The sequence below is a fragment of the Leiobunum rupestre genome, chromosome 10, assembly GCF_980474605.1.
Source record: "Leiobunum rupestre chromosome 10, qqLeiRupe1.1.hap1, whole genome shotgun sequence".
NCBI lineage: Eukaryota > Metazoa > Arthropoda > Arachnida > Opiliones > Sclerosomatidae > Leiobunum > Leiobunum rupestre.
Window position 1 is genome coordinate 22,897,241 of NC_143393.1, and position 23,738 is coordinate 22,920,978.

At 37.0% G+C, this 23,738-nt stretch overlaps 1 protein-coding gene across 3 annotated transcripts in view; it reads left to right on the forward strand.

The window, feature by feature from the left end:
- LOC149925079 (dorsal-ventral patterning protein Sog-like) overlaps positions 1–23,738 on the forward strand; it is a 193,349-nt gene that overhangs the window by 47,254 nt on the left and 122,357 nt on the right. For all 3 annotated transcript variants that reach the window (XM_090160406.1, XM_090160407.1, XM_090160408.1), the window contains exon 2: positions 22,627–22,730. In XM_090160406.1, the coding sequence (XP_090016532.1) occupies positions 22,627–22,730 (104 nt within the window). The remainder of the gene's footprint in view (positions 1–22,626; positions 22,731–23,738) is intronic.

Genomic DNA, 23,738 nt, shown 5'->3' on the forward strand with positions numbered 1-23,738 from the left:
TATTTATTTTGATCAGTGGCGTAGACAAGGGGAGGGTATCCGTGTTCAAACCCCCCTGGGGTCTAACTCAATTTTAATGATTTCCAAAGAATATGGTTTGTACAGGGTAGTGAGGGGTTAACGGTAATAGTTAGTGGATAGGGAGCTTCATGCCACGCGAGCCTACACTAACTATTACCGTTAACCTCAAGTTTTTATGGAAGGGGAAACCAAAGAACTCGGGGGAAAACCCCTTAATCCAGCGGGGAGGGAACTTTCAAACTCACCGCGGAAGGAGTTTTCACCCAGTGCCACAAGCTAGGATCGAACCCGGCTCCTCTTGCTGCCAGGCTAAAGTGCTAACCGATATTATTAGCCCAGAGGCGCCTGAAAGTTGAAGACGGCCCTGTGGAACCAACGAAATAGCACGCTGATTTGATTGAACTGTAGGGGAGGAGCGTAAATAAATACATCCTTGCATATACGTATAATCATAAGTGAATAATATTTTTCATAAGTGTGACACTTCCTATTCTTCACATGCAAAAGTTTTACTGACAAACTTGTGTTTTGCGTCCGCTTGCTAACGCGTCACACGTGGCCTTTGACAGCGCCTCGCTAGGGGGTTACTAGCTCTCGGTAAGATATTCCCCAAAGTGACAAACTTAAGAAAAATATTATAAACTTATGGTATAATCTATAGCTATTCTCAGGGATGGTCTTTAGTAAAGAAAACAATTTGAAAGCGTCAAATTTGTCCTTGATGAAAGATTTTTTATTCAATATTCCATCTTTTACATATTTCTACACTCTCTCTCACTGAGAACGCAATTTCTTATTTGAAAAACGTTGAATATTCAATGAATTCCTCAGTCCCTATAAATTGGAAAGTAACTCTTTAACACCGAAATTTGAGCCCCCTCTCCAACTCCTGTTTAAAATTCACTTCTTTGTCCCTGTCCAATTTTTTTCCCAGTTTCCTTCCATTTTTTACCTCCGTAATTTTACTTTATCGGAACGCTTTCGAGGGTACTCGAATTTTGACAAAAAAGGGGATTTGATATCGCCGTTTCTTCTCCTGTTGGTTTGGAAGTGACAATTTAAAGTACCAGAGCGTGATAAATCAACGGTGTAATAGACGTTGGAGATTAGGTAAAGTTTGTAGATCGTTCCCTTCTTTTCTCAATCCGCTTACTACCGAAATCGAGAAGCATCGCGTGGAAGATCTAGAAAGGGAAAAATTACTAAAAAAATGTTAAAAAAAATTCAACCCGGTGTTTTGGGACTCAATAATTGCAATCGATGGTTGGATGACTGTTTTTGAAAGTTACCTCTCTCAACATTTTCAAATATTTCAATTTTCTAGAGACCAAATCAATTTTTTCTATCACGTTTATCCGTAAATAATCTCAGCGTATTTTAATTTCTATGCTATGGTTTACTTTTGTGAATAGGTATTTTTTTTATAAATTATTAATTTTTATTTTCCATTTATACACTCTTCATATTTTCTTTTAACAAAAGCGATTAATTATCACGATCTTCCTTCGACATGGTCATTTATAACCTCGTAATTATAATCACGAAAACGCCGTCTGGCGATGGCGACTGTAATTTAACAAAAAAAACTCAATTTAGCCTTTCCAATGGCATCCGCCCAACTGGCGATCTCATTTGTGATTTCGAACAATAACAAGGTCTATTGATTGTATCAAAAAATAACCTTTCTTTTCAAATCGAGAGAAAAGAGCCCCGCAGTTGGTCCGTTTTTCGAGGACCTGTTTGGGGCTATCAATCCCATTGAGAATTTGCGAAAGATTTCTCGCAGCCTGCCAGGCGACCACGTACGAAGTTGTTGCGAGAATTAAAAAGGAAATTGCCCCCTGAGCGGAGTATAAAAATGAAAGAAAAATCAGTCGCCATCTTGCCCGGGTTTGAATGGCGTCTGCTGGATTTCCGTTCTTTTTTTATCGGACACTCTGGAGGATCACGATTCGCTTTGTAGACGCCGCCAATATCATCTCTTTCTCAGCGATAAACAGCCGCGAAGGCGCGCGAGAAAATGCTATTCCGTCGACGAACTGATCCGACGCCTTTCTGCCGGAAGAGACTCCTTTATCGGTCGCTTGATTTGGGTTCCTTCTCCGGAATTGATCAAATACTTCGTGAGTTAAAACGACCCGGAATTTCCCCCCTCGATAGCCGTCATCGAGTTGTAGAAGAATCCTTAATTTCTATAGTGGCAATTTATTCCGAGAATTTCTACCGAAGTTTTTTTTACGTTAGATTAGGCATTTATCCTATCAGCGTGGCGTGTTTGATAAGTGGGGTTTTAATATGAATGGCTTTCTTACTTTGTTAGTTTCGACCTGATTCCAGACTTACAAAGGTGAATACCATTTAAAAAAACGTGGTATTTTTTTCGGTTTCACAGGGGTAATTTGGACCGCATTTAGGTAAATTTCATCAAGTTTGAGTAAATTGTAACATTTTTGGGTAAAATAAGGAAAAAATCTTTTGTGTTAAGTGGTCAAAAACATTTTCGGTTGCCATAGAAAATCGAATGGGTAACGCAACGTCTCCTTTTGGTAAATTTCATATCCCATATAGGTCTACATTACGCCCGACTTTGAACAAAATCGGCATTAAACACCTCGGGTACTCGCCTTGTTAGTTTGATGAGGTTGAAATCAACTCTACTTTTACTTAGGTGGATATTTCGTCGAATACTTACCCCATTATGAACTCATCCGCATCGATAGATACCATCAAGAATGTACTTAGGTGGACAGCGTTGTGATTGGGTGCTTGCTCGTAGTGTCGTAGACATAGGTCATAACTAAGCCCCGCCTTGAAACGGCCGCCATGACATAAATTTCACGTCACAGATCACTTGGCAAAACGTCACACGATTCCGCGAAATAATCACGTGACCGCCATGGGTGTTTTAATGTTATGGCTGACCCATACGCGTTACCGTGGCAACGAACAAAAGCAACACTCACGAGCAAGCTACGAATACCCGGGAGAAAAAACACGCCCTTTCTATGTGTAATCTTTTCATTACATTACATTTCTCCGGTGTGGATGGCTATAGCGCTGTGAATCCCGGAAGATACGCTCCACCTAAACGTTCATCCCCACTTTCTCCCTGCATTGGCGTAGCTTAGAACTCAGAGCCCCCCCCCCCGCGCAAAAATCTCTATGAGCCCCCCCCCCCCCTTTTAATTTTTTTATGGTTAGCGGGGGCCCTGAAGCTCGAGCCCCCCGCACCGTGGGCCCTGTGGACCATCAGCTACGCCACTGTCTCCCGGATAAAAATGGAAGTGTGGGCGGAGCGTATCGTCCGGGAATCATGAAAGAGAAGACTATAGTCGCGGCTACATTTTAGACTCTATACGTTAACCCAAATAAGTAGCATTTCATTTATCATTGAACAAACCAGCGAAGATTATTTTCCAATTATCACCTTATCTCGATACACGATGTCTCCATGGTGGCTGGGCCAGACACTGTTTTTTTTTGGCAATCATGTCCGTAATGAAAAACGTTCGTGTCGGTCGTGCTAGGGTGGGTCCATAATAAAGTGACTATAAGTCCTTGGATTTTTCACGCGTTGATGGACACTTTTGACCCAATAAAAACGGACGTGTCGTGTCACGTATAAGTAGTTGGGCTTCGATGGTGTAGGGTGGCGGTATTTACCTCAAAGTAGACCGCGACAACCTGGCGGCCGCGACGCGATAATCGTATCCTATCGATATTGGCGTTTATCGGAATGAAGGGAAGGGTGGAGGCGACGTCTCACGATCTTGAACTCCACCAAACTGGCTCTCGCTCGATCCTCTTCTTCGATTGACAGTTCGCGGAATGGCGGCTAGAGAGGATGACGCGTGCCTTCCAGCGCGCGGACTGGGTTCGTTGTCACCTCTGTCTTTTGACGACTCCCACTTTAAATAAGCTCGATTAAACTGTCCGTCCGATTACCTCAATCATCCTCGTCTCGATTTTTGTTATATTAAAATTTATCGGGATATTTTATTTATTGTGACAGCTTAGAGTTCTTTGGCGCATTCGTTCATTAATAACGACTCTTTCATTGCATTTGATACAACGTATCCACTTCGCCTTCCATCATTTCTTGAACTTTAAAAAAACTTTAAAAACTTAAAAAAACTTTTAAGAAGTTTTTGAATTTTGGTACAGACGGGTATACGAAGGAAAAAAGAGTGATGGACAATACTACAGCGTACCCTCTCGCTGGTTAAGTTAGTTATACTAATAATAATCAGCTAGGCTAATACCCAAGGCACCACCTTAGGCCTAAGTCATCAAGCGACTTTTGAAGCCTTGATCTTAAAATTGAGCTTAGACTCTTTTAAGTTTTAGACTTGAAAGAAAGTTTTATTTATATGAGCTACTTACTAATTTGGTCCTTTCTTGCTTCGGTCAACTTTATTTACAGAAATATAAAATAAACTTTTACTTACTAAACCCGGTTTTTAGGTGAAAAGGGAATAAGGGTTAGGTTGGTTTAGCTTAATGGTTAGTATAAAACATTGCGTTAGCCTCAGGGTTGAGTTGGAATATGTTACGTTGGGTTGAGATGAGCCGGGGTGGACTAGATTATGTTGGGTTGACCCGGGTTGGACTAGATTATGTTGGGTTGAGCCGGGTTCGATTAGAGTAGGTTTGGTTGAGCCGGGTTCGATGAGATTAGATTAGGTTGAGTTGAGCCGGGGTGAAAAAGATTAGATTAGGTTGGGGTTGAGCCGGGGTGAAAAAGATTAGATTAGGTTGGGGTTGAGCCGGGGTGAAAAAGATTAGATTAGGTTGGGGTTGAGCCGGGGTGCAAAAGATTAGATTAGGTTGGGGTTGAGCCGGGGTGCAAAAGATAAGATTAGTTTGGGTTGAGCCGGGGTGAATAATATTAGATTAGGTTGGGGTTGAGTCGTGGTGAAAAAGATAAGATTAGGTTGGGGTTGAGCCGGGGTGAATAAGATTAGATTAGGTTGGGGTTGAGCCGGGGTGATAGGTTGGGGTTGAGCCGGGGTGAATAAGATTAGATTAGGTTGGGGTTGAGCCGGGGTGAATAAGATTAGATTAGGTTGGGTTGAGCCGGGGTGAATAAGATTAGATAAGGTTGGGTTGGGGCTCGGTTGGGTTGGAAGAAAGTGGTTACACGAAGTGTAATATTGGTGTACTGCCTAAAATAGCCTTTAGTTTTTGTACACTAAAGCTTTACCTAAAATGAATAAGTTAAAAGGTATCTCCTATTACATATACCGCAGCATTTCGCTGGAAAAAATAAATATATATATATTCATTAGTGGGACCTTCTTGTCATATACTTGATGTTGATTGTAGAAAGTTAATTTTATTAGATATGTTTCTTTAAGGGCAACGTTAAAAACACATAAGAAGTTATACACTAAAAATGTTCAATTTGCTTTTAAGAATACACTGTATGGATCAATCTAAATTCAGATTTAACCGGATTCCCTTTGGCATATCCAAAGATTTTAGTTTTAGTTAAAAATTTGGTCTATCCTCTACAATATATTAGAAATGTACTAGTTAATTTTTATTCCTTCCTCGTAGCAAAATAAAATTTATTCAAATGGTTTTAAAGTTTCATAAACGACGATTTTACAATATAAAATATACTCTTTAACACGAAAAAATAAATTTAAATGATATTGGCTGGCTTCTTAAAGGGATAACATTTTATCGGATCCACCTTGTACTTTGTAGATGGAAATCTACGAGCTTAGCTGGTTGTATCGCCAATGGCGCGGGTCGGGGCTAAATCTACGGCCAAGTGGTCCCCAGTGAGCTTTGGGAATGCCTACAGAGGGTTGTTTTATGTTAAGGAGTTTCAATAGTTTTCCGCTAGCAACTCCGTAGAGTGTAGTAATAATAATAATAATAATACACGAAGGGAAACTCGTTTAGATTCTATAAAAAGAAACTGCGCGATATAATAAAGTGAAAGCGGCGGATAAGCGCTAAAAGAACCCAAAGAAATAACGTTCTGCTCGTAAAAACCAAGGTGTTTTTTTAGGGTGACGGAGATTGGGATCTGCCCTATCGCAACAAGCTGGCCTACAGCAACAGAATGTTTCACCTCCAAATGAATCATTGCTCTTATTTACGGAGAAATTAACATTTAAAGGGAGTATATCATATCTACTAGAACGCCTTTTGTGAATCTAAAACCACGTACCTCATTATTAAGAAATTATATTTCAATAAATATCAAAACTATAATGAAAAAAAATAATTTATAGCTCGGATATTGTTGTTTATACGTTAATTAAGGGTCAATTTAAAAAATAAACACTAAATATGAAACAATAAAGGTATCAAGTGAGAAAACCTCTTCAGGGCGGGCACGCTTCCTCTAGTAGAAGAATAAGGTGTTTCTAAACTAGCGCCATGAGCGAGAAAAGAGAGAAGCTATGGCGCACCCTACCCAACAAGGAGGGCTCTACTCCGTTTAAGGGGCAGTTTCACCATTCTATTTAGTAGCTTCTATGTCGTTTATAGTCTATGAAAGTATATTTTTCAATTAAATAATTTCGAGATTTATTTGGTTTTTTGAAGTATGAACTTCCATGTTTAAGACGAATCAATTAATTTCACATTTTGGCCACCAGGTTTAACAGAAGCTAGTTACGTCGTAGCGCGTGTTAGCAGACCATATTTTGATTTAGTTCATACTCCTTTTAAGCTTGTGAGAGTGGGAGAGATGTCGAAATAGTGGGGATGAAATTTTACCCACTGACTTTTAGAATCGATCAATAGGGAGCTAACAGTTCTACGTCACACGACATAACCCATGCTTTTTCCTATGAAAAAAATTTCGACCCAACATGGCGACCACCACCAAAGCTACGGAATGTTAGTTCCCTATTGCGTTTCGAAAAATTTATCAAATTATCGGGATTTGAAAAAAAAGCCTTAATTTTGAATATGTTTATATTTTCAATCATCACTTTTAAATAATTTCCATTACTTTATTTAATGTTAGAGCTCGGGGAAACGGATAAATTAACCCCCAAAATTTCGATTAATTATGAACAATTCGGTTAACTGTGTATTAATGGAAATTGTTCGCGGCTATTATACGAATTATTATGCAACAAATAAGTTTTTATTTGGATAATTTTCGGATATGGATATAAAAGAAATTAACGTAAAATTTATTATCCGAACGCCGAGCCCTATAATAAATTATCAGCTAGGCTAATACCCAAGGCACCACCTTAGACCTAAGTCATCGAGCGACTTTTAAAGTCATAAATTCAGGTGGCCGGGTTATAATGCGTAGGAGGGTGGTGGCAAGCCCTGCGAGACAACAGCTCCCTACACTAACTATTACCGTTAACCTCAACAAGTTAAGGTACGGCTCTCAAACGTGAAAACATGTAAGGTTACTTCAACTACTTCACTCGTGTCCGTTTCATACGTTTCCGCAACACGATTCGAGAGGTTAGGGTTGTTTTAAAAATTGCCAAAAATCGCATTCTTTTTTGTATCCATTTGGGATGAACAAAACGTTTGGTAGAAGAAGATAAGGAGTTACATTTAGGGTGAGGGCGAAACTCCCCGAAACAAAAACGGGGATGGCCACCGTACCCGTTTGGGACCCTACGAGCACCCCCTCCGCAAAGGGAGAGAAAGCTAAAAACAGTTTTGAGCTCATATCCCGGTCCCTCTTTATTACATTGTTATCCGAAACGAGCTCCTCTCCTGGTTTTGCACGCATTATATTTGCGTGGGCATGTGCTTAACTGGTTAGACACTCGACCATTATGTCTTGGAGAACTGGCCGCTCCGTTTTTAACGACTCCGAGATGTAATCTTCGTTGGGAAGAGCTTTTCTCGGAGGTGACGTAACACCTGATTATTTTTTCCAAAATAAACGGGCCGTGGGAACATTTTTTTGTGCTTTATGACCTTTATTCGTTGTCGTCATTAGCCATAAATAATATTTTTTGTCGGGTAATTTTGGTTTATGCAAATGCGATGACGAAATCGTGCCACACACCGTCAGCGGCGTTGGGGTTTTTTTGTGGGGGCTCCAGGGGTCGATAGGTCGGTTTTCTGGGGTGTAACCAGACGCTAAGAGGTAGCCTTATCTACCGATTGCATTCTCAATTTAGTGACGCCATTTTTAACGTTTCATTAACAACTCGTTTTCAATTGGGGAGTATGCAATTTTAAAGATAAAATTTCCCGTTTGTCTGAACTACTCTCTGGGGTATATTTAAAACAAAAATCCAATTAAAAAAAATCTCCTTGAAATCTTTTCATCAGGGGTTCAATAGTTCACGTTGCTGTTCTAGATAACTTTTTAAAACTGCTCTAGGTTTGGCTCGTACTAGTGTTGTTAATTTTGCGGAAAAATGGCCAGAAAATTTTCCGCAAATCGGAAAAATAATAAATTTAAACATAAATTACTTTTTAAGGGTTTTTAATGTTTTTAACTTTTTATCGATATAAAATGTGTAATATCAGTAAACATACTACAAAACCTTAAACTGATTAACAATGTAACACTATTAAACTAGTCTAGAGGTTTAGTTTTACTTTTAGATTCGAAAAAATGTGGCGAAAATGCCACTTTATTTATATTTGCAAACAATTTGACTAATCCTGGAATGAAAACGTTTTGATTTTTTCCGTAAAAAAGGCCTCGATCATTTTCCGCAAACTTTTCCGACTTACAACACTAGCTCGTACTACGTCAGATTATTGGGGTAAACGCATTTAAGGTGGGATGAAATGCGCTCTTGACGTCACAAGCTACGCAGAGAAGACCGTCCGCGTGCCTCCGTCAGACGCTACGAGAAAACAGGAGCGAGCGACCACTTTACATCTTCTGACGTATATCGCGCTTGCGCAGTCAGTATTTTCCTCTACACGCGCGAGGGCGACTGTCGCGTATATGGCGAATGAACCTCGCTCACTCGTTAGGACAATTTATGAAATAAGAGTCGGCTTCTGTTGGGGCGTCGAGTAGGAAGTTGGGGGAGTAAAATAGGGTAAAACGAAAACCTCATTTAAATATCTCGATGAATTTATAATGGCAGAAGGGAGAGACGTGAAATTGGAAACCCTCCCACAATCGTTAGATTCGCTCCGGTGAATCCGAGACAAGATACTTGGTTCAGATAAACGAAGGAAATGAGACGGTACATTCCCCGTCCCTGTTTTATCGCTATCTTGCTTGAATTCAATACCGAAATCCTCTTTTAAAATGTATTGTAAGGTTTCACGATTATAATTAATTTTAAGAGTTTCTCCGGTCATAATAAGAGATTTATCTTTTTGATAAAAGCTTCACTGAATGAAATTGCAAGTGGGGTGGCAAAATGGTTAGCACTTTCGGCTCGCAGCAAGAAGAGCCGGGTTCGATCCTAGCTTGTGACACTGGGTGAAAATTCCTTCCGCGTTGAGTTTGCAAGTTATCTCCTCACGGAAGTGAAGAGAAGCACATTGTGAAAAACTAAATGAAAAGAGACTTAAAACGGTTTTAAAATTCACAATTTCTTTATTTAAAAAACAGGTTTCCCCTTTCCAAAAAAACTTGCTGAGGTTAACGGTAATAGTTAGTATTAGGAGCTGGTATGACGGGCTATCCACCACCCTTCTACGCGTTGTAACCTGGTAACCATTAACAAGGCTGGATGGTTCCTTGGGTAGTAGATTAACTTTTTGTTATTGTTTTTAAATGGTATGGTTGTTCTATGTATGAATCAAACGTGGCTTGTGGGTCTACTAGCGTTTGATTGATTTTTTATGGATTAGTTAGTAAAGGTATAATATAAAGATAGTGTTGTGTTATTTCGGATGTTTTAGCTAATTAACTATTTCCTATTAAAACTAGAGATGGTTAGTATACACGTGAAAAAACCTGTTAAAAAAACCTGAAAATATTAATAAAATAATTGAATTGAATTGGAGTCTAACACGAAAAATATAATATACGTCTTACAAGAACAATATCTGTCTCGCGGTTTTACAGTCGCACATACTCGCGGTTTTACAATCGCACATACTCGCGGTTTTACAATCGCACATACTCGCGGTTTTACAATCGCACATACTCGCGGTTTTACAATCGCACATACTCGCGGTTTTACAATCGCGCATACTCGCGGTTTTACAATCGCGCATACTCGCGGTTTTACAATCGCGCATACTCGCGGTTTTACAATCGCGCATACTCGCGGTTTTACAATCGCGCATACTCGCGGTTTTACAATCGCGCATACTCGCGGTTTTACAATCGCGCATACTCGCGGTTTTACAATCGCGCATACTCGCGGTTTTACAATCGCGCATACTCGCGGTTTTACAATCGCGCATACTCGCGGTTTTACAATCGCGCATACTCGCGGTTTTACAATCGCGCATACTCGCGGTTTTACAATCGCGCATACTCGCGGTTTTACTGTAGCGCATATTCTTGATATTTATTAGTAACAAACGAATATATACCCCGTAGTACCCTTAAAAGGTTTAGTACTCAACTGGTAAAGAAATAAATTTTACGAAATCTGAAATTGTCTAACGCTATTGATCTACTGCTCTTTGATCCCTTTAAAGGATATATAGCCTCTCCAGGAATTTTAAGGAATTATTCCCCCCATCCCCAGGCTAGGCTGCAATTACAATCTCCTATTGCGGAGGTTTCGGAGACTGCCTTTGGTGAATGGAATAAAGCCGAAAAATCTTTTGATGTTTTCAAAGACATCGGCAATTTTAATTGCATTTAAGGGCTTGCGAATGGATGAAATACCGAGAGCCCACTCAACCTTTGAGCTATTAAAGGCGATTTTTGAAAAGCGACTCTTTCGCCCTCTATGGACGTTTCGCGATGATGGTATTAACGAGTAGGTTACCCCCTCGTTATCTCGCTTATAAAATTGTATTGCCAGCGCCGAGATGTTGAATGAGTTGGTTCTCCTTATAAATTTCCTCCACGGTCTATGCTTTTAAATTTAAGTTATTTAGCTGATATAAAATATAACCTAATGCGTATGGGTTTTTAAAACTCATTTTAATTAATCGATAATTAATAAATATGATTTTCTTGAGACAACAATCTTTGAGTTTCGCAAGATATAATCAGCTAGGCTAATACCCAAGGAATTACCTTAGGCCCAAGTCAACGAGCGACTTTTAAAGCCTTTAATCAGGTGGCTGAGTAACAATGCGTAGGAGGGTGGGGGCCAGCCCTTCATGCCACGCGAACCAACAGATCCCTACGCTTACTATTAACGATAGCCTCAAGTTTTTATGTGAAGGGGAAAACGAAGAACCAGTGGGGAGATAGAAGTTTTCACCCAGTGCAGTGCAGGGGCGTAGGAACCTTCTAGAAGTTGGAGGGGGCAAAGTGAAACCAAAAGTGGTCTGGAGTATGGTTTTGAATTTTTAATGGAGTGTAGCTTCTCCGAATGCATTTGTACATTTGTCTACTAAATACATTGTCGGGAAAAGACTGAAATTTAAACAGTTGAGGTTCTATAAGCTTTATATGCTTTTAAAATGATAATTTGAGCCTTGCGAATATTTCAACTGACCAAAACGTTGGAGGGGGCAATAACATTAGTTGCCCCTCCCAGTAAAATTATAGGGAGGGGAATTGCACCCCTTGCCCCCTCCCCTGGTTCCTACGCCCTTGCCAGTGCCACAAGCTGGGATCGAACCCGGTTCCTGTTGCTGCGAGGTGAAAGGTTATATTTCCTTTAAGATCTTAAAAGGTCCCAGAATCGTTTTCAACTTCGAGGGTGGAGCTTATTTCGCGAAACCGGAAGGTACGTCTGATTCACGTGACGGATGGGGAGGAGCTTATTTGAAATTGGTCCCGAATTTACCCAACCTTTTAACCCAGAGTCGTAAAGTAGTCGCTAGACCAGGAAGTGGCATTATAGGCCCTCCTACGTTCATTCATTTACCACTTTCCATCTAGCGTCCTTCATTAGCTCACCCTCGCTTTGTGGTTGCGACACACGACCTAGGACTGACAACTCTGTCGTAGACCGTTACGTTCGTTGAATGAAATGTCTTTCATTTCGCAATATTTTTAATTGAGGCTATAGTGCTGGGGTTGGCTTGGCCGGGTCTTTTTTTTTTGTTGTTATACGAAACCTAATGAGGAGGATGCGAGGGCATTAGTCTACCCTTAATTGCTACTTTCATTGAAGGTGCGATGGGTACAGTCTGCCTAGGTTTCCGGAGCGACGATAGGTCGTGGTTAATTATTGTACTTGTTCAGTCGAGTCTTCGTTCAAGGTCGTCTGCCATTCATATCGGTCTAGCTGGGCCCAAAAGTATCGCCACGTTCATCTAGGCCGCAAAAATGGAAGGCTTGAGACAGTTTTCAATGGTCCGTGCTAATTTCCCGACCAACACCGAATTATGGCTCAAAAATTACGACTTGTACTACTAAAATATGAAAATTGTGCATCAGTTACTTAATAAATAATAATAATCTAGGTTAATACCCAAGGCACCACCTTAGGCCCAAATCAAGTTCTGTCTCCCCTGGTTTGGGGCGTTTTTCCCCGAGCTCTTCAGTTTCCCCTTCCATAAACACTTGTTGAGGTTAACGGTAATAGTTAGTGTAGGGAGCTGTTGGCTCGCGTGGCTTGTAGGGCTTGCCACCACCCTCCTACGCATTGTAATCCGGACACATTAATTAATTGCTTTAAAAGTCGCTTGATGACTTAGGCCTAAGGTGGTGCCTTGGGTGATTAACCTAGCCGATTATTATAATTATTATTAATGCCTTTAAATGCTTATCAGGGTGGTGGAAAGCCCTTCATGCCACGCGAAACCCCTCTAACCAGTGGGGAGAAGACTTGCAAACTCAACGCGGAAGCAAAATTATCAAATAAATTGCAATAGCAATTTAATACTTGTTTTTCTCAGTTAAAATAGTGGTTTTCTAGATGTAAAACAATTAGAAATAGACTTAATTTTTATTGGATTCAGTGTATTTGTAACGTCGAAAAAATTCATCTTTAAGTATACATCTAAAAATATGCTTTATAAATAACTACTCAGTATAGCATTAATAATTTTACATCATCAGGATGAATAATACACGAGGTAATTTTTGAGCCGTGATTAGGGTTACAACAGTTCCTATATTTCCTATTTGATCCTATAATTTATCGTCCTTCCTATTTTCTCCTATTGTTGCATTATATTTACTATGACACATTATATTTTAACTCAAAAGTCTGACGAAATTAAAATAGTTGAAATTTTACCCTTAGAAGTCTTTAAAACGTCCTAGTTTTTAAAGATGCTTATTTCCAACACTGTTCGCAGATAGTTTTACTATTTCTATCATCTGCTTGTATATTGATACGCTTTATATTTTTAGAAAACCCTCATTTCCTACCCTGTTCAGACAGTTCAATTATCTCTTTTGAGCCTCGAGCGTCAGCTTCGTCGTCTGCTTATAATTTCCTACTTTTAATTTATTTTTTCGGTTATCAACTTTAAAATAAAGTTTATACCCCTTTAAATAATTTTGACAACCGTTTTTTTATTGTATAATTAATTTTCTCCGATTTTTGCTCCCCCCACCCAATTTTCTTCCTATATTTTCCTATATTTCACTGATAAATTTCCTATATTTTCCTATATTTCACTGATAAATTTCCTATATTTTCCTATATTTCACTGATAAATTTCCTGTAATTCCTTTATAGGATTTTAATATATTCCGCGGTCACCCTGGGTGTACCCATCCGCTGTTGTACGTATACGTTATTTTAAAAGTGTTACTTCTCTGAAAATAGAGATTTTCTACTTCTGGTGAAACGTAATTTGAGTCGATCAATGGGCTTGGGGGCCTTAAGGGCCTTGGGGGTCTTGGGGTAGTAGAAACTGAAATGAGGCAATAGGGAGATTCGGGACAGGCCCGCTTAAGGTTTTCTAAAGGCTTTTCGTATTTGGACTGGAATAGAAGGAATTTTTTGGAGTGTGAGAGACTGATAGTTTTAGATTAAGGGAGTTCTTTTACGCGATGCGCCGGCAGAAAGGAAACCGAAATAGGTCGTCGTTGGCGCGCCGAAAAGAAGAATTTTCTTCTCTTCGTATCTGTTTTTGCGTAAAAAGTCGGCGGATGTTTTTGTGAAATCGTTTTTACTATTTTTGTCGTCCGGATGAGAGGCCGTCGAGGAAAAAGTGTTTTTAGTCGAATGCTTCTTCTCGCTATATTTACTCAGTGGCGGCGGAATAGGTGTTTACAGGAGTACATTGTACCCTCCTAGATTTCCGACCGGGGTACAATCAATGTATTTGTACTCCCCAAGTTGCCCATCGAAAAATTCGTAAATCACATTTCGGTCTATAATTTTCCGAAACCCTCGAAAAAAATAATAATATTATACAAATATAATAATATATATTAAGAAATTGATTTAATTCAATAGTGAAATAGACTTGCTAATTGCCAAGCACTTCTATAGACCATTCAATAAAATACTACTTATGTGGTTATTCACTTTTGTGTATAAATAGGCATAGGTTTGGACCGATTTTTCATGAACAAAGGAGGCTCGTGAAAGGATTATCTGGTAAACCTGCCAACCTAGTTGTCTGGATAAATAGATTTTTGATCAAAATCCTACTTATTTAACGGTTATAGTTTTATACAATCCATTATAAATAGTTAATTAACTATATCTCATTGTTTTTTTTTGTAAATAGTTAACTTATGGACTTACTATATTTTCAGAACCGACTTTATAGGAAAATACAAAACAAATTGGATTGAGCACAAACATAATTTTTAAAACCAAAGCATAAATAAGATTGCGAGTCCTACTGAAGTAGCGCTATGTAGCCTTTGTGAAAGCTAGGAATTTATAACAAGATGTATTGTAATGAAAATCAGTAGCAAATATGCCATACAAATACAAATATTTTTCTTCCACCGCCACTATATTTACTTGGATATAATTTTAGAATCCAGGTTCCTTTAGCGATAGTAAAATTAACGTAGCTTTAAAACGTGAATTTTTAATTTTAATTTCTATAAATTTATATATTCCGTATGACTTCGATTCGATAAGAGCAAATGTAAGGAAATTTAACTCCCGAAATACGTATTAATGTTGTTCCCGCGGGGTATTCCAACAATTTAAATCTCTAACCCATTTTAATCAGCCTATCTTACGATCAAAACTAACTTGAAAATTACAACAATTTTAAAAATAAGACTGAGTCCTTGGAAATAATTCGATTTAAAACGCGTTGAAATGTAATTTAATTTTCAAAACCTTAGAGTTGTAAATATTCGCTAAAATGTTTCTCAAGATTTCATATAATTCGTAAATATTAGAGAAATTACTCTAAATTTTAAATTTCATTTCGGTAGCCAATTATGGTTCCAAAGAAAAGCCGCAATCTACACGGTCACAAATCCCGAACTTAACTTCATTAAGCGTGAGGAGACTTTGTCCTTTGACGAATGCAATGTATACATATCATGCCACGATAAAAAAATTCCCAAGGCCTTTAAAACGAGAATTAATTTCCAATTCTAAATATTTTCTCTCTCGACTCCTGTACCCGAATTGCGTCATCTATATATTTACAGAATTCCCCCCCCCTCCCCAACATTCGCGTTGCCTTAGTCTTAGTCTCCCCCCTATTTCCGTTTGTGACGTCACATTTTTAGCGGTGCCCCTCGTCATTATCAATTCGTGGCCGTCGCCAACAGGCAACGCCCACCTCATCACCGGTGACGTCACTTTACTTTCGACGCGCCAATAAAGCTTACGGTCACGTGACCCGTCTACTTTCTTTTTTTGCTACTGGTGGAGACAAAAATATTTTTAACCAGAGGTTCTTAGGTTTTTTTTTGATGAAGCCTAGTTCACACGACAACGAAATTATTTTCCGTTGAAATATATATATTGTTATACATGCTTTATATAATATTACAATTATAGACAAACTTTATGCATCTCCCCATTAAAAAAAAAAAAAATAACAATTTTACATTTTTAAAATAAACATTTGAAATTTTAGTAGGGGAGAGAAACAGAATATAGATGGTCATAATCAGAAATCCATAAAATTATATAACTCACAAATTCCAAATTCAATTAACCAGTCATTTATCAACTTTTTAAATTTTAAACCGATTCACATTTTTTAATATTTATATCAGTACACTTTTAGTGTTGTAATTTATATTTTTATTATACCGCCGTTGAAGACCAAGCGGCGCAATGAGAAAAACGAGCGGTCACGGAAAATTGGTGCCGTGTGAACCAGGCCTAAGTCGTTCGTATAATGAAAGTTACAAGCCGGCTAATAAGCGTAAGAAGCGCTATTTTTTAATCATAAAGAACCAGAGTATTTTTCTTGGAAACCAAAAAAATAAAAATTAAAAATAGCGAGTCATTATTGCAATGGGAAATTCCAGGGGCCTATTGTCGGCGAAATTTGTTTTATTAATATAATAATATTAAATTTAATCTTATAATTAATAATATTCAATTCAATTCAAAAGCTTTTTTATTACTTGAAAAACATTTTATAGTTTTACAGAGAAAATAGTTTTACAGGGTATAGTATTGGAAAATTCCAGTGGCCTATTTTCGGCGAAATTTGTTTTATTAATTTACTAATATTGGTAGGTTAACGAATTTATTTTTGATAACGCCGTTTTCCATAAACTAAATGCCGTTACGTTCGGTTAAACAAAATCTGAATTTTACTAGCGTGCTCCCGAGCTTCGGACTAAGAAGAGCTAATTGACTTTTAAATGGATTTTCACACGACGCCTTTTTCGGTCTTTAAATTACGAGGTCCTTGTTAAATAAATTTAATGCTTTAGGAGATCGGAATTGAGTTCTTTCCAGAAAAGCCTACCAAAATTAAGTTAATAAGAAACACCTATAGACTGCAGTGTAAAGAGGGAAAAAATATGCGAATAGAGGTAGAATAGTCCATAATTATAAGGGACAAAAGCTAATCCCTAAAAGAAATTTGAAGAAATTAAAATACTTACAAATAGCTCGTACCAATAGGTCTTCGAGCCAAAATAAAGACGTGAATTTCAGACTAAATAGATCTTCGAGTAAAAAATTAAATAAAACTAACTAAAATAGTCAAATTCCAATGATAGCCCAGTTTCGTCCTATTTGGAACTCCAAACGCGTTGCATAGCAACGGGTTTATATATATTATTATCCACCATTACTCTCATTTCGGCTTTCCGTTGCTACGCAACGCGTTTTGAAGTTTTTAAAGCTTAGGCTTAGTTTCTCTATTCGGTGTTATAGTCGCAACCCAGATTTCCCGCACTGTACTGATGAGTCCCAAATAGGACGAAACCGGTCTACCGTTGGAATTTCTGGCTATTTTATTTTATTTCATTTATTTTTGTTTAGTTTGGTTTAGTTTTTTACTCTTAAGATCTTATTTGGTCCGAGATTCACGCCTGTGTTTGCTCGAAGACCTATTGGTACGATTTATTTGTAAGTATTTTAGTTTCTTCAAATTTGTTTAGAGTTTACCTTTTTTGTCAATTTTTAATATGGATTATTCTATCTATTCGCGTATTTTATCAAAATTAGTATATTATAAATAATTCAGGGTTGCCACGGTACCTGGAAAACCTGGAATTCCTGCAAAAGTCAGGGAATTTGAATATGGGTATAAAAATCTGGGAAAGTCGGGGAATTTGAATATGGGTATAAAAATCGGGGAAAAGTCTGGGAATTTGAATATGGGTATAGAAATCGGGGAAAGTAAGGGAATTTTTAAAATAATCTAAGAATCGGGGAAAGTCGGGGAATTTGAAATTTGAAATCGGGGAAAAGTCAGGGAAATTTAAAAATTATCTAAAAATCGGGGAAATGTCAGGTAATTTAATTTCGGTTAAAATGTAGGTTACAAAAATACAAAAGTCAGGGAAAATCTCTGGAGATGGCCAGGGAAAACCTGGAAAAGTCGGGGAATTTGATTGTGAAAAAAATGTGACAGCCCTGCAATTTCGAATACAAAGAAAGCAGCGTGAACCACTTAGCTAAGATCGAAGTGTAGTATCTTATCAAATCGACTGTAAATAAATGGTTTTTCGAAATTTAATAAGCTTCGTCGATATTTAACAAAGATCTAAGTGTAGTAACAACTAAGATCTAAGTGTAGTAACAACTAAGATCTAAGTGTAGTAACAACTAAGATCTAAGTGTAGTAACAACTAAGATCTAAGTGTAGTAACAACTAAGATCTAAGTGTAGTAACAACTAAGATCTAAGTGTAGTAACAACTAAGATCTAAGTGTAGTAACAACTAAGATCTAAGTGTAGTAACAACTAAGATCTAAGTGTAGTAACAACTAAGATCTAAGTGTAGTAACAACTAAGATCTAAGTGTAGTAACAACTAAGATCTAAGTGTAGTAACAACTAAGATCTAAGTGTAGTAACAACTAAGATCTAAGTGTAGTAACAACTAAGATCTAAGTGTAGTAACAACTAAGATCTAAGTGTAGTAACAACTAAGATCTAAGTGTAGTAACAACTAAGATCTAAGTGTAGTAACAACTAAGATCTAAGTGTAGTAACAACTAAGATCTAAGTGTAGTAACAACTAAGATCTAAGTGTAGTAACAACTAAGATCTAAGTGTAGTAACAACTAAGATCTAAGTGTAGTAACAACTAAGATCTAAGTGTAGTAACAACTAAGATCTAAGTGTAGTAACAACTAAGATCTAAGTGTAGTAACAACTAAGATCTAAGTGTAGTAACAACTAAGATCTAAGTGTAGTAACAACTAAGATCTAAGTGTAGTAACAACTAAGATCTAAGTGTAGTAACAACTAAGATCTAAGTGTAGTAACAACTAAGATCTAAGTGTAGTAACAACTAAGATCTAAGTGTAGTAACAACTAAGATCTAAGTGTAGTAACAACTAAGATCTAAGTGTAGTAACAACTAAGATCTAAGTGTAGTAACAACTAAGATCTAAGTGTAGTAACAACTAAGATCTAAGTGTAGTAACAACTAAGATCTAAGTGTAGTAACAACTAAGATCTAAGTGTAGTAACAACTAAGATCTAAGTGTAGTAACAACTAAGATCTAAGTGTAGTAACAACTAAGATCTAAGTGTAGTAACAACTAAGATCTAAGTGTAGTAACAACTAAGATCTAAGTGTAGTAACAACTAAGATCTAAGTGTAGTAACAACTAAGATCTAAGTGTAGTAACAACTAAGATCTAAGTGTAGTAACTTTTCGCATTGATCGGCTGTTAAAATCTCTCGATCTATACAATAGCTCAATAACTCTATGGTTATTTCAACTAATAATAATAAACTGAATATCATATCCTAGAATCTTTGCGGAACTTCCTATAGCGGTATAAATTTTGCAATCAGGAAAGACCTTTGATTTTCGTATGTATTTTTATAATTCTAATAATCTGCCTTTCCCTTTAATGAATCGTTAATGCAACGCGTTTCGCAACTTTCATTTTTGTCGTAGTTTAATATCCGGGCTTTTGTGGACGGGAAATTAGCAAAGCGCCCGTGTCCGCCGCCGTAACGATGAATTAGTTTTCGATTATACGCAATCTCGACCGTTTTGAAGGTAGTTTTATTTTCCTGATCGGTATCGCGTTAAGAAAGCCTTTGTATCAGTAAGAATAAGAGTCTTTTAATTCAAAGTTTGACGCGCTGTTGTTAGTAAGCTTAAGCTAAATTTCCGAATTGCTTTAATCAACGCTTAACAAAACCGAAGACCAAATAAATTAGAAACGGCACATTTGTTAAACCCGCCTTTTCAACTGACAACGCGAGACGAGGCGATCTCTTGTGGCGGAGGTCTAAAATATACCTACTCTACTCTACTCTACTCTAGGCCTACATTTAAAGCTAAGTTTTATCTGGTAGTTTTGTTTGAGTAGACAAGTTTCCAAAAGCCGCCACCACAGCGCTGTAGTCGAGTGTTGTTCTAAGCAGGCTAAAACATTACAAGAATAATAAGAACGATCTCTACCTTCAAAATGGCCGTCTTGAGAATTGGAAACTTGGGCACCTCTGTTCTCAGTGGCGGCGCCAGGGAGTAGGCAAGATAGGTTATGGTGAATCCAGAAATTTTTTAAGGGGCCTCCAAAACATTTTAGGGGCTAACTTCTAACTAATTTCTTTACGGTTTTCTCGACAATTATTACAGGGGACATCAAAATTGAAATTTAAGTATGTTTCACCATATTCAGTTATGGGCCCCAAATATCAGAAAATTAAAATAAGACCCCAGAAATCCAAAAAATTCTTAGGGGCTCCAGAAACCCAAAAAATTCTTAGGGGCTCCAGAAACCCAAAAAATTCTTAGGGGCTCCAGAAACCCAAAAAATTCTTAGGGGCTCCAGAAACGCAAAAAATTCTTAGGGGCTCCAGAAACGCAAAAAATTCTTAGGGGCTCCAGAAACGCAAAAAATTCTTAGGGGCTCCAGAAACGCAAAAAATTCTTAGGGGCTCCAGAAACGCAAAAAATTCTTAGGGGCTCCAGAAACGCAAAAAATTCTTAGGGGCTCCAGAAACGCAAAAAATTCTTAGGGACTCCAGAATCCACAAAATTAAAATAGGGGAGCCGTCCTGTATTTGGACTATCTAACCCAAAAACTCCGGTCACCACGAGCTTTAATAATAACTGTTTATTAGATCTGGCTTAGCTAGGCAAAACGATTTTGTTTGTTTAACGCAATTAAAATCGGCTTTCGTACTTTTGACTGACCCTTTTAATTTTTGACTCGAGAGGCAATTTGTGGACGGACGATAAACGCAGCGAAACGGAATTAACGAAAAGTGAACCCAAGCGATATTTATTACAGTTGAAATTCTATCGAAGTGAATATAATTTAATTGAAATTAATTTGACGGAAATCCTGAAACTATTTAAATAGACGTACGTGTATCATTAGAAATTTATTACACATGTGTTCGTAATAATAAATATACAACTTAATATAATTAATTATATTATAATAGTGTTACCTGAGTTTAAAAAAATTGCAATTGGCAATCACAAATATAAAACATATACACGTTTTAAATGTTTAAAAGAATTCATAAATAATTTCTAATTACTTACGAAAATAATAAAAAATTTTAAGTTACTTAAAATTTTTATTAACAAATAAAATCGAATTTTTACGGTATTTTTAAATCGAAATATTTTGTGAAAACAAGTTACAATGCTCTTAAAATCGCGAAATCTATAGTCAGTATGGTAAAATAGTTATAAAACAAGAAATATCACAAAATACTCGAAACAAAGTTAACGTTAAAGTTACAAGATTATTTTTGATACGAATGTGACAATTTTTAATTCTTAGGTCATGGTTTTAATCACTTTAATACTAAAATTGGTTCAAAACTATAATTATCGTATAAAGTATTTTAATTATCCGCTTAACCAATTTTCTAATACTTAAAACGCCCAACGAAACTAGAATTACTCGATTCGAAAAAGCAAGTGAATTAATTATCCACGCAAGCCGTAAAAATTCCACGCGCAGTAAGCTTCCCCGTTTTTAAGAATCATATTTTTTTTCCAACTGGCACGTCACTGACTAAAAATAGGATGCACTTTAAATAATTTAAAAACCAGAAAAGGTGAATACGTTTAAAGCTCCGACAGCGGGAGATACCGTTTCTTAAATATTTGGAATAACTACGAAGAATTAATTAATTATATAAACACGCCAAACAGGCCGATTATTTCGGTCGACAGAGAAGTGGGTGAGCTTATATTTCGGCAATTGATACGCCGAAATATTTCAATTAATTATTAAGGACCTCCGCATTTTAACGTATTAAAATTGTCCGCGTGGGATGAAAGATTTTGTTATTTGATTGCCGATTTTTTCTGTTATTTCTCCTTGACGGGACCCACTCCGATAGGCTATTAAATATATAGGTGACGTCGTTAGTAGAAGAATTTTGTATCGAGGGGGGTATGAATAGGCTGTTTCAATTAAAACCTTGTCTCCTCCTTGTTTATTTCATGGCAGTTTCAGGGATGAGAATTTGTCAGGCGGATTTGCGATGTCTTTCAAATGAGGTTGACAAATAAACTACTGGACCCGAATCAAGCTTAATCCCTTTAGAGTAGCAGCGCTTGTAGCGTCATGGTGGTCGATATTGGAAATATTTCCACCCAAATATTAAACTAGGGAGGCCTAATATTTTTGGCTTTTCATCTGACTTCATTACGCACTTCATTACGCACTTCATTTGAGTGGAAATATTTGGCGATTCTCTCGATAGGAGCAAAGGCGATGTAATTTCCGTGAATGGAGTTTTTCCTCATGATACGGGTCCATTAGTTTGACAGATGATATCCTGAGGTTTTCATAATGAAATAGTTTTCAAATTTGCAGTTATTTTAGTGTTCAGTTACGTTATGTTAATAAAAATAATTAGCAGCTAGAATAATACCCATTGCACCACCGTAGCATGCGTTAAGTAATGCTATTTTCTCATAAATCAAAATTTTTATTGTTATGTTCTGTTCAGTGTTTTGTCCAAATTATTGATAGTAATTTTGGTTATCTTTTTGTAATGGGTTCCTAATAAATTTTCTTATGTATTTTCAGACTGTCGATTCGGCAATCAGACTTACGAATTGGAGGACAGATGGCTCCCAGACCTGGGTCCACCATTCGGTGTCCTTTACTGTGTCCGGTGTGAATGCGTTCCAGTAAGTCTTTTCATTTTCGTTTATTTAAAAGTCGAGCTATCAAACTTAATCTACCACGTATTTTTTTGGAAAAATTATTATTTTGTCGCAAGTTTGCCACACGTTAGGCAAAAGGGGAATACCAGGAAGAAGTCTGGGGATTTAGAAATTGGCCTAAAAATCAAGGAAAAGGGATAAATTTCGGGAAAACAAGGAAATTTAAGGATTTAAAACCCAAAAATCGGGAAACGTCTGGAAAACAGGGAAGTTATATGATTAAAAAAAGACTGATCGGTCTGTAAAACAAAGGTTATATAATTAAAAAAATCAGTTGGGAAAACAGGGAAATTTAATAATAATGTCCGGGATAGGTCTGGAAAACGGAAAACAGGGAAATTATGAATTTAAAACCAAAAAGTAGGGAAACGTTTAAGACTGGGATGTTTCGGGAAAAAATAAATTTATTAATTAAAAAAGTGGAAGATAGGTCGGCAAAACAGGGAAATTTAAGAATTTGTAAATAAATGTCATTATTAGAAAAAAAAGAAGTAGAAAAATGTTAGTCCAAGGCCGGAAAACGTGGAATTTAAAGAATTTGTTAGAAAATAGTCAGGAAAGGCATGAAATTTAAATTTATTTTACATATTTTATGAAATTAATTTTACTTTCGTTATTTGATATTTTATTGAAAATCCAACGTTTTTGTAGTTAAAATATAACATTTATACTAAAATTCAAAGTAAAAAGTTACCTAAATTTGGCCATAAAAAAGATCAGGAAATATCTCTAAATATGGTCAAGAAAAAAAGGGAAAAGTCGGTGAAAAATTGTACAAATCCTCTATCAGAACTAAACCTGTATATAATTAACGTTGAGACGTTAACGCTATTAATTTAAAATAAACCTTTCTATGTGAGATTGGAGATGAATAATTTACTGACTCGTGGAGTGGTAGCACTTTCGCCTCGCATGAAATTCAAATTTATTTTACACATTTTATGAAGTTATTTTACTTTGGTTCTTTGATAT